Source organism: Cynocephalus volans, chromosome 3 (genome assembly GCF_027409185.1).
Source record: "Cynocephalus volans isolate mCynVol1 chromosome 3, mCynVol1.pri, whole genome shotgun sequence".
Taxonomy (NCBI): Eukaryota; Metazoa; Chordata; class Mammalia; order Dermoptera; family Cynocephalidae; genus Cynocephalus; species Cynocephalus volans.
This window is the reverse complement of record NC_084462.1, coordinates 60,121,116-60,137,482: the sequence shown is the minus strand read 5'-3', so window position 1 is coordinate 60,137,482 and position 16,367 is coordinate 60,121,116. Positions and strand designations below refer to the sequence as shown.

Sequence of the window (16,367 nt, the reverse complement as noted above, 5' to 3'; positions counted from 1 at the left end):
CGGGAAAGCCCGAGCCCCTCTCGCCCCGCCCCCGCCCCCGCCCCCGGGTTGGCCCGGGCCGGCAGACGGGTCCCGCCCCGCTCTGAGGTTGGCAGGGCCGGAGAGGGCCGGGCCCGGCTCGGCAGGGAGCGTCACCACCTGGGCGGGCACTGGGCGCGCCCTGCACGGTCCTGTCGTCTCCGCCCCGCGCCTGTCCGGCGCTGGGAGGGGCCCTGGAGCGCCGGGCCTCCGAGACGGCCAGCGGTGTGGACCTGGTGGGCCGGGCCCGATCACGGACAGTGTCGTAGGTTTGCGTAAGAAGGGTGGACCTGTGCCCTCAGTGCACAGAGGCTGTCGGCCAGCCGCTGCGGGGTGGGGAAGGAACGCCACTGAGGAGGGAGAGCTGGGTGGCCGGGCCGAGGGGGTGGGGGAGGTGGGCAGACGGGGTGGGGAGAGGAGGAGCCAGCCCCGCGTGTTTAGGAGGTAGAATGCAGAGGTCTGTGGAGGCTGGAGGGGGAGGCTTGGCCAAAGGTGGCTTCGTTGAGATGGGGAAGAGCTAGGCTTGAAGGGGAAGATGCGGGGTTCAGTTCTGGACATATTTAGTTGGAGCCTGTAAGTGGAGATGTCCAGGAGACGGTGCGATGAGCTGACATCCGGGAGAGGCCCCCGGAGTTCTCTGCGACTAGGTGGCCTGGAGCTGCAGGGCTTGCGTGCGTCCCAGCCCCCCACCCCCGGCCCCCGTGTGAGTGGCAAGGGCAGCCTCGATTGAGTGCTCTAACCAATAAATATTCGAAAAGGTCAGCACCGAGGTCTGTTTATGTTTTCTTTCTTTTGTGTGTGTGTTCATTGTTTTCCTTTAAAGGGTTGAAATAAATGTTTGGAAGAGTGGTGTCAGCAAAATGAAGACTTGAAAGCCCTTTTTGGAAGATGTGATTGGCTGCCAGGCCATGAAAAAGACCTGGATGGGAAATTAGGACGCTCAAGGTCAAGACCCAGTTTCACCCACTATTCCTTGTGCCTCAGTTTGCTCCAATGTGAAATGGGATAGTAAGTGGGATCATAAAGGTCTCCCCATGCCATTGTAAAGGGCAGGTGAAGTCAGGCATGTGAGTATCCTAGGAACCACACAAAAGAAAAGACGTATCAGTTAATCACATTTTAAAAATTAATCACATCAAGGTATCATAAAAAGTGAGATAATAATCTGAGAAAAAATTGGAACATGTTTTAACTAAGAATAAGTTTCTTATTGTACAAAGTCCTTTTACAAATCATTGAGAAATTTTCAGACAGCCCAATAAATGAGTGGAAGGCATCACACATGAACAGATACTTTGGAAAAATAAATTAACATGACTCGTAAAGAGGCAGAACCTCACTCATAGTTAGGGAATCACACATTAAAACAAGGAGATGCTTTTTCACCTCTCTGATGGACAAACGTGAAGCGGATTGTTAATACCTCAAGTTGGTGAGGGTATGAAAAAATAGTTGTTCTTATGCACTATATGGATAAGTGTATAAATGTATACAAGCTTCTGGGAACAAAATAGCAAAATATATTAAACTTTTACTTCACTTGTTTTTGGCTCAGCAACTCCACCTGCACAAAGATGTAGAAGATTGATCTTGCAGCTGGAAGCAACCTATTTGTTAATGTATTAAGCGAAGTTACAGGTTATCCATTGAGTGGAATATTATGTAGCCATTAAAATAATGTAACACAAATGCAGGATGGTGGGGCTGGAGCAGACGGGAAATGCTCAATAGAGTCCAGGCACAGGCTGAGTCTGGCAATGAGTTGATATGAGAAGACTCTTATTCTAACCAAGAGCTATCTACTTTCTATAAAGGAAATGAATGGTGTTTTAAAACTTAACTAAATGTTTAAGTTTTTACCTTCTCCCAGTAAAATGTTTTAGATGGGTACCAACAAGGAAAGATATCCATTGATATCTTTGAAGGGCAACATTGCAGGGCAACAGCATTGTGGACAAGAAAGCCCATGCTCAAGTCAGATTGCCTTGGTTCAAATCCCAGTGGTACCACTTACCAGCCGTTGTTACAGGAAAATTCCAGATCTCACTGGCTAGATCCAGGTTCTTGGTATCTCGAACAAGGGATTGGACAAGACACACCAGAAATGAAGAGGAAAAATAGTTCTATTTAGCAAAGGAAGAGGGAAGAGTCCATTCCGGAGAAAATGAAGTGGGCTCAAGCGAGAGAAAAGTGCTCAAGAGCCCCTCCGGCTACATTCCTGGAGTTTTAAGTCCTCTTAGCTGGATTTGTGCCATTTGGTCATTGGTTGAGCCCCGAATGTAATCTCTGTAGTATTGGTTAAAGAGATTGGCACCCTAGCTGGTAGGAACTCATTGGTCTAACCGAATGGCACCCAAGATGGTGGGGGGCTCCCTGTCTGGAATTGTCTTTGTCTCTTCTGGGGTCGCTTCTGTGCATGTGCAGGCCTGCTCCGGGAACTGGTTTGTCCCATTTGCAAATAACCAGTTTCTCCTTTTCCTGCTCTTGTCTCTGTCTAGCTTCCTGACTCACGGTGACCTTGGCAAGTAGTTGACCATTTCAGACCTTAACATCCTCATTTGGAAAATAAGAAAAATAATAGAACTAACTCGCAGGGTAAATGAGTGGGTCAAATGATTTAATAAATGAGTAACAATTAGAATGGTGCTTGGCATACAGTAAACATTTGTATACAATATCCAATATATATATATAAATGTAAATATCTTGAGTGGGAAAGAGAAATAACTAGAGACATGCTTGTATATTTTATGTTTATAATTATATATGTACATTATATATGTTTATATATAAGGGTACTTCAAAATGTTAGTGGATAAATGGAATTAAAAAATTATATGAATCTTTCCATGAACTTTTTGAAGTACCAGTGTATGTATATGTTTAGAACATTCACTTCTGGAAAGGTATGGAATAAAATGTTAACTGTAGTAAGTAATGCCAAATGATATTTACTTTTCATTTCATATCATTATGTACTGTTTAATTACTTTGCTTAGTAACATGTAGGACTTTTTTAATTTAAAAAAAAAAAGCCTCATGAAAAAGTTTAATTTTTAATGTCTATAAAGCTCTAGCCTGGGACCCTCTCAGGCTGGGGCCTATTAGAATTTTGTTTGGGCATAAAACACTATGAAAACAAAGCTGAGGAAAAGTAAGTCTTGCTGTAGAAAGTGACTTTTGTTAAACATCAAACATTCAAGAGATTACCACCCTTACCAAAATAGAGCATGGAGCATAGGTTTTAAAATTTTTTTAAGAACTATAAGAGTCTTTCATCTTTGCTCCAGCAAAGTCCTGAGTATACAAAATATTTGGAGAAGCAAACTATTTGTCCTTGAGTCTTGTGGCCAAGTAGCAGCAGGAGACTGGTGAGGTCAGGGCAGCTTGGAGCAGGCCACTGCTCTGTTTTGCCACTGGAGGCGGGCACAGGGCAGGGTGAGTAGCTGGCTAGAACAGAGGGAGGGTGTAACTGCCCACACAGCTGTCACAGGGGCCTGGGCAGTGGTCTGTTTTGCAGTCTGCTTGAGGCTGCAGCCCAGACCTGAGGGGGAGGGAGGAATGACTGAGCTCTGTAGATTCTATTGATCAGAGCCTTTTCCACAATTTGCTCATGCCTCTAAGTCACCCAGTTGTCCTTAGTGAAGACCTAGTTGAATTTTAAATAGGTATGTGGGGCGGGGGGGGGGGGTGGAACGCAGCAGTTTCTAACCCAAACCACTAGCAGACCACAGAGAAGATGGCCCCAAGGGTCCAAGTGCTCCAATCTTAAAAGCCCCTGAATGGAGTACCTGTTTTCTACTTAGATACTGATGAAGAATTGCATGTATATTTACTGAGTTAGCTCAGGCCGGTGCTATGTGAATCTACATATGTAAGCATTTTATTGTTCACTTAGCAGCAGCTAATTTTTTACTCAGCAGGTACTATTTGCCAGCCACCAGTCCTGGTCCTGTCCTAAGCAGTTTACCTGTATCATGCCATTTAACCCTTACAACAGTACTACAGCACGATGAGGTATATAGACTACTATCCCCATTTTGCAGATTAAGAAAATGAGGATCACAGGGTATCAAGGCTACACAGCTAGTAAGTGGCAGAGCTGTAGCAAACACCCAGTTTCCATTTTCAAAGGCCACATGTTACTATATGATTTACTGTACCGTGTTTCCTGTAAGGTTACACAGTGTTTATTATGAAATGTGCAAAGACAAAAGAAAACAAAAACATGCAAACCCTAAAAAGAAGGAACACACACGCACTCAAACAGTAGCCAGAAAATACTACCTTAGGTTAGGGAATTTAGTCTTTTAGAGACATGCAGTAAACTTTTCTCTGAATTTGCTGGCTTTCATGAATTCTGAAACATAAGGAATGACCAAGGGAAGCATCCTCAGGTTACTAAAATATTTACCAGACTATTCTTATCAAGAGGAATTCACTTTTTTTATTTGATGGGTATAATTGTTCTGATCTCTGAGATTTGAGAGGAGTTTATAACGTAGGTGTTTTTAGGAGAGATTTTTAATAATACTGTAGATAAGGTCCTCTGTAAGAGTTTGACCTAAGGGCAGAAAAACACACCTCCACCCCCATGGATCATTACTGAAATACAAATCAATAGTGCAAAGGCATTTTGACAGTGTAGGTTTGTAGCTTTCTGTTGCTGCAATTTAGAAAAGGGCTAGAGTTCAGGGAATGGAGGGGGATGACTGTTTAGCACTGGGTGCTTTTGTCAGGAGTTTTATGGGAGCCTGTTCACTACGATGATGGCTACTGTCAGTGGAAAAATGAGCAAAGGCATTGAATAGGCAATCAATTCACAGAAGAGAAAATGCAAATGGCCAATCAACTTAGGGAAAAATGCTAACAATAAAAATGCAAATTAACTAAAATAATTTGGCATAATTTTTTTCATCAGACTGGTGAAAATTATGTAGTGTGACAATAGCAGGCATTGGTGAAGCTGTAAGAAAAACGGACCTCTCAACTGCTGCAGACGGAGTGTGCACAGGGGTCTGGACTCTGGAAGACTAATAAAGGAGCAGCTGGTAAAACTGAACATGTTCATCTCCTGTGAGCTAGGAGTTTCTCTTTTAGAAGGACCAATATCCACTTCAAAGTAAACACTGGCACGTGTGCAATAGAAGACATTAAAAGATGTTTAATGCAATGTTGTTTTTAATAGCAAAGTGGAAATGATTTTAATGTCTATCAATAAGAAAGTGGATAAATATTATGTATTTTATTCATATGATAAAATACTACGCAGCAGTTATAATAAGTGATTTGATCTATATATTTCTTTGATACACTTCAAAAACATAAATATTTGCAATGATACATGTAGTATAATAGCATTTACTAAAGTAACATATACTTACATATTGTTTATGGATGCTTATACATATATATTCACACATACAACATATATAACTATAATCAACCAAATGGATGTACACCAAACTATTGGTAGTGTGAGGATAATGAGACTTAGTGTAGGGATGAGAGTGGACTTTGATTATATCTGTAATGTTTTCTTTATTATTAATAATAACAAAATGGATAGATGGGAATAAAATTTCAAGTCGTTGATCCTCTGAGGGTACACCTCCATAAGGAGGTGCTTGTCACACTAGTCTTTGACTATTTTAAATTCCTCTAAATTAAATACTTAACCCAATAGTAAATGCCAGAATGCATGTGAGCTGTGCTGTGCGTTGAAAGTTAACATATTTTCAACCTGGGTCGGTATTGGCAACACTCGAGCTTTCTTAGGAGTGTCTCGGGGCCTGTTCCTTTCCTCTGGGCATATTGGCTGGATGGCTGGATGGTGTAAACCTGGCATTTTCTGTGACTGTGAATTACTCCTCCACATGGAGGAAGCCTGTTGGCAGTAGGAGAAAATGAGGTCAACAAAAATAGAGCAGAGAAGGGAAAAGATATTTCTGAAAATGTTTGATGGCTCCGAATGAGCCTGAGGCCAGCTTGATTACCATCCATCCCAGTTAAACGAACCAATAAACCTTAGGGATAAACCTTGGATTATTTCCAGTCTACGTGTCCTAATTAATACAGATATGCAGACTGATATACAAAGTAAAATCTTCTCTTAATAAATTTTAGTTACTCTTATCATTACTAAACTGATTATTCCTACAAACTAAGCATTGTGAAATCTTTAAAGGCAGCTACCCAACCTCTGGGTGCTTATTAGGGAGGACTGATATTTGCATGTTGAAAGAGAGCTTTAAAATACAGACTCATATCATTAAGGACAAGCACAGTCAGCTCAGGTGAGGCTTCTGCAGCTGGAATGAGATGTCTGGCTTGTCTGATTTGTGGTCACCCCGAATGGAGACAAAAGACTGAGGTTTTCTTGAAACGATGGTCCGATGTGCTGTGTGCTGCATACCAGGAGACGCATGGGACTGACCCACTTGTGTGCAGTTGCTGTAGAACAGGAAGTTGTAGCTCTGAGTCTCAGGGCCCCAGCCAGCAGCCAATGGACGTGCCTGGATATGCCCCACAGCCTCTAACACCCACAACATGTATTCATCTCTCTTTCCAGAAGGAGAAAGGCTCAGCACTCCAACAGGGGCCTGATCTCTATGAATGGGACACCAGAGGAAGCTTAGACATCTGAGCAAATCAGGCCACTCAGATCCATGGTCAGCTCCTGCCCCGACTTGGCCTTTGTCCTGCTGAGGTGGCCCACAGACCTTGGGGACTTGCCCCGGCTGCGGATGACTTGCAGGTGCTGGTCAATGATGCTGTTCTGCTGGTCGCTACTGGATGCTGCAGACATGGAATCAGATTCTGTGAGGGACGGTTCAAACTTGGGCTTGGTTCTGGGCTTCAGAGGGTGCTGTGGGTATTGGAAATTCCGGGACCGTGACTTTTTGTGCACATACGTGGGCCTGTCAAGTTGACCCTCAAAACCATCATTCCAAGACTTGTAGTGCATCCTTCGTCGGTGCTCCGGAGCTAGGGTCTGACTTTCTGACCTTTCACCAATGTAAAAGTGAGGAGCCTGATGCAGGTCTGTCAGGGAATGAGGGGGGAAAGAGCGTTTGATCAAGTCTTTCCTCATTACCTCCTCCTCCTCTTCCTCACTCAGCTGTGGAGAGCGAGGCTGTTGGGGGAGCCGGGACACATATTGCCACATGTTTCTGGGGTACAACTCCACAATGTCACCGAGGGCATCTATCTGGAAATGTCTTTCTGGCCAGAAAGTTGGCTGGGTTTTTTTGTAAGAGTCACGTTCATTAACAACATAATATCTTGGGGCGTGGGGTCTACGACCACGTGCCACTAAGGTCGGGACCCCTCGTCCATGAAGAGGAGGGCTGATTTGCTGAAAGTCTTTTCGGTAAAGAGGTTCTGAGTTAATTTCTTCGATGTGCTTTGTGAAAGTCACAGGTGTGCAGGATCTGGTCTTGTGAAGGTTACCTGTGCTTGCACATGGACCGCGTAGATACCTGTAAGACAGAGGTGGTTTAGGATCCTCAGCCTTTGTGGTCTCAGAGCCCTGCACCTGTACACTGTGAGCCAGGGCAGCGATCCCCTCCACGTTTTTACCAAACATGCTTCCAAAATGTTATGGGTTCTGTGGACTGTGTGCAGAAAAACATTTGGGGAACTGGCCTAAACAGGTTTCTTTACTGCTGAAATTCTCAGAGCCCTTAATACAATATGCACTGCAAATCTCCATGGAGGGTGCAGGGCAAGGGGGGTTTTGCTAATATATTTCATTATGGAGCCCTCTTTTTGTGGAGGAGCACGTAGTGGGACCACATGTCAGGAACACTGCTCCTCCTCATCTCTGCTAAGCAGCTGCCTAGCTTCTTGGGCACTTTCTTGAGTTTCTACTCATTTATTTATTTATTTGTTTTTATTTATTTTTTTTTTACATTTTATTCTATTTTTATTGATTTTTTATATATATATATATATATGTGGGGTACAGAATCGAATAGCACTACATATGTACAATATGTGGTGATCAAATCAGGATAATTAGTATAGTCATGTTTACAAAATGTAATCAATCCTTGTGACCCTTAACTAGTTTCTCACCAACCCTCCTTCCCTCCCCTCTTTCCCACCTCTAATAACCACAGTTCTGTTCTCTCTTTTTCTGAAAGCTTAATGTATTGTTGTGATTGTTTCTTTCTTTCTTTTTACTAAGGGAAGTTATACATCTTAGAAAGTTCTTCCTCATAACGACTTGAATCCCTCCAGTGGCTCTGGTTTGACCCTGAATGGCCTCCCCAGGAGTGTTTGAATCCTTCTTCCCTGTCAAGACGCCACAGAGACATGAAGACAACGCCTCATATAGGCAAGATTTCAAGTTCTTTGCTAACTTAGTCATTGACTTTTTAAAAAGCCAAAATTCAAAAAATGAAAAACCCTGTATTTTACCTATATTGCATTCACTGTGTTACATTCAGATCAAATACAACTCTCCATATGAGTCTGGGTCAATGCAGTTCTATTCCCTTCATCTTTCCAGATGTCCCACCTCCATTAAGAGAAGCAGGTGCTACTGCTTTCTTATATGTGAGTAAGACTGAAACAGTTGACCTCATATAATGCATATGATCTTGCCAATAACTTGACCAGCCTGGAGCTAAAATATAGAAGATCTTGCCAATAATATGGTAGTCTGGAACTAAAAAAATAAAAGATAATCAATTAAAAAGGCATCTTATTTTCTTAGGCTATGGAAATGTATATACTAGGTTGGCAGAAAGGTTTGCTTACAGGTTTTATGGCAGATAGCCTAACAGGAACAATTTATCCTGTTTGACAAACTTTGACCACCCCCACCCCTCACCCAACTACCACCTTCACTTCTTCTCAGTACCAGCTTTCACAGTCTCCTGACACCAGGGGCTTCTGGCAGAACTGGAATTTAGTGGCCCTGGCCTCCTGAAACTGTTGAGGCCTCCAAATCCCCAACAGCTCTTTTACTGCACCTTCTGTGGCCTCTGGGCCATTGCTGGCATCACATTCAAAAGGCCAGTTTTCCTTCTGTGCTGCAGTTAAGTCTCACCTGTTAGTATCATGCTCTGGCCTGGATTTGGAGATGCCAGGAAGAGGTGAGCTGAGACCCCTGTGCTCGGGCCTGGGACTCTGGGGTACAGATTGGGTGACTGTCTCTATCCTGCCACTCTTACTGCTCAGTGAGTCGAAATTGACCACATTGCCATTGTTTTGGGGTGTCACCGAGTGCACTGAGGACCGCTGGCTGATGAGGTCACTGTCTTTTGGAAGCCTCTTGGTGCTCTCCTGCTGGGTCTGGATTCGAGCTGCAGGTAGAGAGAGGGCTTGTGAGAAGGCCAGCTCTGACACATTCAGGTAGTTTAGCTGCAGGAGTTTCATGACTTCCAGCAGTTAGGTCTACAGACAATTGGGTGCACTTGCAAATACACCTCACCCATGCGCAGCCAACATCCTGCAATTCAGATCATTTTATCACAGAGAGTTGGAGATGGGGGTGTAGGAGAAATCAAATGAGCCCAGAGGCTGTACAGTGCACCATCTCATGCCCCCACAAGGCAAAGCAGGTTATTTAATAGCTTTGGGGCTCTGTTTCTTTATCTATATAATGGATATAATAAAGCTTATACAATAATTATGATTTTTTTTTGGAGACAATTCTGACAGCGTTCTGAAAAAAGAGGTGGGTTTGCACCGAAGAATGAACACTGGACAATAGTACTGTTATCCTGAGAAAGTCTATGTAGATCCTGGCTTTTGAAGGTGTCCTGAACTAAACTTAATTATGTTTAATTAGTCAATAGTCCTTGACAATTACAGTGAGATTTTACAGCATGAGCCAAGTCACTTTCCATAGTAATTGTCATTTATAGGCTTCTCTCTGAAAAGCCTTATGACTTACTCAGGCATTTCCCTGGAGGGGAATAGGGCCCTTCCAATTAGCTCAGTATTAAAACAGCTAAGAGAGTCAGTCATAGGCAGAGCTTTCTTTGGGTCCCATTCTCGTTCATCATCTGAGGGAGCATGTGGGCTGTGCCATCCTGATGGTGCTGAGGTGCTGATGAGCTTCCTGGCTCAGAGTGGGAGTGGTCCCGAGGGACAGACCCATTTCCCTCCAGCTGCACCTGCCCACTTTCCTCCCTCAGGGCCAGACCAGACTCTTGGTCCTCATGCTTTCATTCTTTCTTTGGGGTGGCTCTTCAGCCCCCGCCCCTCAATAAGCCTAGATGAGAAGGAGCTTGTCCAGGTGCTGCTGGAGAGCGTGGGAAGAGGTGTGTCCTTAGAGAGTCATTGGGTTTGGATTCCTTACTCAGGCACCTGTTTTTGTGGTTGGGCCTGCCCACCTCGCATTGCTTAGCGGGGATGGGACAGAGAGGACAGAAGCTAAGGAGGCTGTACCCTGGGGCAGAGTCCTGGGAGGGGGTCTTGCAAGGAAGAGGTGGGCCACTGCAGGGAAGTACACAAAAGTGAACCAGACAAAGATATTCTTAGGGGTTTTCTCCAGATTAATGTGCTGCTTTTTCTCTCCAACCTCAAAACTTCCTTCTGATTTCACATGTTTCAGGGTTATTCATAGGCCTGGTTATGTTGTAAAAACTGAAGTTTTAAACCAACATTTACATTCCTAGGTTTTGTTTTATTATGCCTAGTTAAATGTGAAAAACCACAGGTTATCAGGAATTCTTACTGGTAGGTGCACTTTAACTTACCTACTTACTTCAAGTGCTGTATCTTTAAATGCCCACCACCTTTAGCATCAGATCTCTGTACATTTTCTATACTTACCTTCCATCATTTGGGCGACCTTTTTCTTATCTTCAGATCTGGCCTAAAATATAAATGATAATCATGTTTGTTTTGGAATTCACGGGAAGCGGTAACAAATACTGTCCTTGTGGAAAAAAGATTTATGTGTCATTGCTCATACCTTGGACCATGACAGAGCTACAGCTGCCACCTGGGGACATCATGCTCTGGGATTGGGCCTGTTATTTGGGTGAATAAATGCAGACACCTGAGAGATTAAATTTTATGCCTAGCCAGTTTTATTTAGAGAAGTTAATTGATAGACCATGTTTAGATTCTGCCAAATAGTTTTCCTGAGTTCCAAAGAAGAAAATATGGATCAATGAAGCTGGAGATATATGTTTCCACAAAAATGCCCTTTGCAACTCTAAACAAATTTCTAATTTGACTTTCTGTAAAACTAGTTTTTGGGTTTTTTTTTTTTTTTTTTTTTTTGCATGATTGATATTCATGGGAGTTTTTTTTTTTTCCTTAACTGAAAAAGGTGAAAGAGATTTTTGCATAGGAGTCTGGGACTGGGGGAGGCACGTGAGGCACCCAGGGTGCCAAGTTTAAGGAGGCACTCACTCTCAGGGTCATGAAACTGCAGAGTTGGCATGACCCTGAGAGAACCTCCTTAAATCTGGCCTTAACAAGTGCTGTCCCTGGTAGAGCACCTGGGGTGTGCAGAGGAGGAAAAATTGTGGAAAGTTTGGGGAATGTTTGTCTCTTCTGACTGCTCTGAGAGATAGAGTTTAAGCCCCAGATGGGAAAGAAGATAATAACAGCCAGAATCTAAAGGATGTGGAAAATTTATAAACAGTGCTATTGGGCTCAGTTGTCCAAGTTGGTATAGGATCGAGTCTTTCTCTTCCCCTGTCAGTCTACCAGAGTTCACAGAAGTGCCTGGCGTGCTGTGGGCTTGGTGTGGCCACAATGGGGTGTGGAAGTGCATGGGGAATCAACCAGACCCTTGCAGAGGAGGAAAAACACAAGCAGGCATGCTCCTGGCACATGTGAGCCATCCCCAGTTATTCTCAGAGATCTTCGGGAAGGGGTGGCCGAGAGTCACAGTAGCTTAAAGATGTGACCTCACTTTACTCTCATGCTGGTGAGATTTCAGCCCTGTGGTTGACACACATTCACAATGGCAAAGGTGACGTAATACTTGCGTTTTGGATCTGCATCTTGAGCTGGTGGTTGCTGAGTTTTAACGATCGTGCAATGCTCTGAAGGTAATAGATGAGCATGCTAGGACAGAAAGAGACAGGATAGTCAGTGTTCTGCAACTGGCTCTTGGGCTTTTCAGGCCATGTTTTCTGCTTGGGAGGTTCCCAGGCCAAATGTGGGCTACCCACTGACCCCTTCACGAGGACAAAGTGCACCGCGAGTTTTCAAGGTAGTGAGCCCTGGGAAGGGCTGCTTCCTTTTCTTTCTCTTGCTTTCCACAGCAACCTCCATTGAACTGGAATTCTGCACTGGCGATAGCAATAAGGACAGCATGAAGATGGGGGAAGGATTTTGCAGAGTATCAGGCTGTGAGTACTGGATCTGTTCACTTTAATTTTTTCCTTTAAGCCCAAATGAGCAAAGTGTGAAATATTTGTTCAAGATTATTTAAATATCTGGAGAATAAGATAATGATAATGTCATTCGACCCCATTATAGTGGCCACCGTCATTGACCAAATGCTGTTGCTGGATCAATAACTCCCTCAATGGCAGTAGAGGGCTCCCTCTCCCTACCTCACTGAGACCCAGGGGCTGTCTCCATGGCACAGTGGCTTGACTGACTCTGTTCTGTGATTCAGGCCCTGCTTGGGTCATCAGGCTCCGTAACTGATTTTTGAATGAACTCATTAATTTTATATAATTATTGGAAAGCAGTGTTTTCTTGTTGGCCAGACACACAGAAGCCCCCCCAAAGCTAGCATGTGTACTCACAAAAGCAGCAGCACCGCAGGCAGGATGACCACAGGGCTACTGATGTACCCGACCACGGAGCGGAACCACGTGGGAAAGTCATTCTCAATCGTTTCTGATACAATGTCATAAATTTTCTCTTGTCCACTGTAAGAAAGAAAACCATTACTCCAGATTTTAGTGCTTTTGGTAGAAGGATGCTACAAGACATCAAAAACTGGCTGGATGCCTAGAGGCCAATGCTCAAACTCAGTTACAAAGCTAGAGGTAAATACATGAATGTAAGAGATACGTAACATTCCCACGATGGCTATCAAGTAACCATCTAATTAATATGTAGGATTGAAGGTGTGGTCAATAATCACATTGTGTGTGTGTGTATGGTTTAATAGACTCTGTTATATATATGTTGTATCAGATGTCTTAAAGTGAATACTACATTGAGATAATGCTACGGGTTTCTGCCTGGATACAACCAGATAACGTAGAATAAAAAGTGATGTGGACTATCTTTTAGTAAGAGCTTTCTGGGTTTTGACCAGGTAGAATTTCTCTTTAGCACACAAGCAATATTATTTTTCTTTTTTTATTTTAAAAGGGCTGTATCTTTTTAACATGAGCACAGAGATGATTTTACTCCAGGACAGCCTGCTACCACAGAAAGAGCATTGATCTTGGATTCAAAAGACGTGGGTTCGAGATCTTTTTATGCTGTTTGCCTGTCCTGTAAGCCAGAAGAATTCAATGCAGTGTGACTCAACTTCCCCACAGCTCTCAGTGGCTCTAGGCAGAGCTGACTGAACCGAAATAACTTACCTGAATGGTCCACAGTTTAGAGATGGTTTGTATCGGACAATAGCAAAAACAGTTGGCAGCATGCACAGGAATAGCATAAACAGTAGCATTGCCAGATAGAAGTTGTTGGATCTGCAAAGAAACCAAATGCCATGTGTTCAGTTCACTCCATAGCCAGTTGCCAGGGGTGTATATGCCCAAAGAACCCACACAGAAACTGTCACCCTTACTCCCTGCAAACTAAAGAATCCTCCTCCCAGTGCTGGGTCTGTCATAGGGTCACATGCAGCTTAATCTGGAAATCAGTGTTCAGAGGAACTTGACAGCTTCTCCAGCCCGACCTGTTCATCTAGTAAACATTTGCTGAGTTCCTGTCCTCCTATTTTATTTATGGTGTGAAGCCCCCTCCAGGGCCTCACCCTTGGAATGTTCAAGGCTGCACTATTCACTGTAGCTGACAGCTGGAAACAACCCACATGCTCATCAACAGTGGCAGGGACAAAGAAATGGGGGTATATGTCCTCAGCGAGATGAATCTCACAAACACAAGTTGAGTGAAAAGAAGCTGGACACAAAAGAGCACATATTGTGTGATTATGTTTACATAAAGTAAAAAAACAAAAACAAAAAACAGGCGAACCTGATTACGCCATTAGAAGTCTGTAGTGATTGGAATCAAGAGCAAGTAGGGTACTCTGGGTGTCATTTCTGGTCTGTTTTTTGATCTGGGTGCTGGGTGTTGTGTTCAGTTTGTGAAAATCTATCAAGCTAAACGTTTATGATTTGTGCTTTTTAAAAATGATTATTAAAGAGTTTTGAAAAATGTGCCGTGAGCTCAAGAAGGGTAAAAATTAATTCCGAAGGTGAGGCACTGGAAATGGCTCCACAGAGGACATAAAATTGGAGGGCAGGCAGGATTTTGACAGGCAAAGAGATGGCAAGACCCCCTTGCTGGAGGAACCCCCAGACATGGCACATGTGGATAGAAGTTCTCTGTGTGAAGCAGACTTTATTCTTACTGACCTGGAGGCTCGAAATACTTGTTGGTGCGGCACGTTGCAGGTCAGCACAGCCCAGCTCCTCAGGTACATGAGCCCAATGAGTTTGAGAACGTTGAATGCTGGGAGACATGGGGAGAAGAAGGCTCCCATCCTGGAACCATGAGGAAGGTCAGTTTGCATATGCTTTTTCATTTGTTTTCTGTGTATCTTCCAGGGCTGTGGTCCAGAAGTTCCAGGGAGGTACCTGGTTCTGAGACTTTGGGGTTTACACCTTTTGCTTAAAGAACTGGAGAAGCTCCCTGAAGTTCTGAGACCTCAACCCTCCACCTTCTGGGGATAAGTCCCTGAATATGGTAATGATCCTATTTTAAAACATCCTCTTTGCAAAAGACTGTTTGTCTCTCTCTTCCTACTTGAGCAGAGAAAAGGGACTCTTGGGGGGAGAAGACTACAGATTGAGGCAAGCTCCAGATTTTACCTGTCTACCATGAGAACTATGTTAATAAATTACTGACTTTCAGGTTTAATCCACATACGTCGAGCACCTACTTTTGCTGGACATTGCACTAAGTATCCTCACACATTTCAGCTCACTTAATCTTCTATAATTATGAAAGGAGAGGTAAATATTCAAAGTTTATAAATAAGAAAGGCAGGTCTGGGAAACTTAAGTAATTTGCCCAAAGACATGTTGCTAACAGCAGGATGACCTTATATCATCCAAACCAGGACAGTGCTGAGAGTGGAAACTGGGCCAACAGGCAAGAAACAGACCATCCCAGGGAAACTGGGACGAATAGTCATCCCACAAATAAATACCAAATATGGAACAAAACCAGGTGTAACTTTAAGTCTAAATCAGTTTATACTGGATGTGCACTTGATCTAATACTTGTGGAATTTGGATTTAGTGGTAGAAAAATAAATATAGATATAAGGATATGTTTAATAGGTAAAAATGTTTTTAAAATGTTTGGTTTTTCATGGCAGGGAGAAATGTCACTGTGTTTTATGTTCAGCAAGACAGCTTTTCTGTTTTTTTGTTCATTGCACCTCTATTTATAATAGCCAACTATGGAACCAACCTAACTGTCCATTAACAGACAACTGGATAAAGAAAATGTGGTATATATACACACAATGGAATACAACTCAGCCATAAAAAAGAATGAAATTCTGCCATTTGCAGCAACATGGATGAAACTGGAGAAAATTATGTGAAATAAGCCAGACACAGAAAGAGAAATACTGCATGTCCTCACTCAGAACTGGGTGCTAAGAAGAAAGAGAGAGAGAGAGAGAGAGAGAGAGAGAGAGAGAGAGACCACGATAATATGTTGAACTTTCAGAAGGAGAGAACAAACCTAAGGATACTAGAGATGGGGGGGAGGGAGGGAGGGAGGGGAGTGACTGGTCAGGTAAGGGGCGTAAAGAATAATTGCGATTTGTAATAATGAATATGCTAATATAAATAAATAAATAAAGCTTTTCTGTGCCTCTGTTTCCTCATTTATATTTTATTTATTTGTTTATTTTTAAATTGACACGTATTAATTGTACCTATAGGATCTTCATCTTTAAAATGAGGGAAATAATCGTGGTTACCTCATTGTGTTACTATAAGGATTTAATCAGTTATTACAGGCATAGAAGTACCTGATATCTAGCACATATTAAATAAATGTTACATATTATTTTTAATACTGTATTGTGAAGATATTTTGCAAAATGCAGTAGACTATAAGAACATAGAATTTGACTAGAGGAGTATTACTTTATACCTTTCAATAGATCTTATTAATCTCATTAATCTCATAAATCTTATTATGAAGAGAGATGG

The 16,367-nt window shown here is 43.0% G+C and overlaps 1 protein-coding gene and 1 long non-coding RNA gene across 2 annotated transcripts in view; one reads left to right on the top strand and one right to left on the bottom strand.

Annotated features, from left to right (window-relative positions):
* Positions 1-215: 215 nt before the first annotated feature.
* LOC134373761 (uncharacterized) lies at positions 216-6,823 on the top strand. The gene is made up of 3 exons (XR_010022993.1): positions 216-283; positions 842-963; positions 6,590-6,823. It is a non-coding gene; the product is annotated as an uncharacterized LOC134373761 (long non-coding RNA).
* TMC3 (transmembrane channel like 3) overlaps positions 6,653-16,367 on the bottom strand; it is a 38,837-nt gene continuing 29,122 nt past the window's right edge. Inside the window, exons 16-22 of the mRNA XM_063091781.1 lie at positions 14,550-14,678; positions 13,548-13,658; positions 12,753-12,878; positions 11,982-12,060; positions 10,810-10,852; positions 9,077-9,332; positions 6,653-7,499 (exon numbers count right to left, since the gene is read on the bottom strand). Coding sequence (XP_062947851.1) covers positions 6,653-7,499; positions 9,077-9,332; positions 10,810-10,852; positions 11,982-12,060; positions 12,753-12,878; positions 13,548-13,658; positions 14,550-14,678 — 1,591 coding nt within the window. The remainder of the gene's footprint in view (positions 7,500-9,076; positions 9,333-10,809; positions 10,853-11,981; positions 12,061-12,752; positions 12,879-13,547; positions 13,659-14,549; positions 14,679-16,367) is intronic.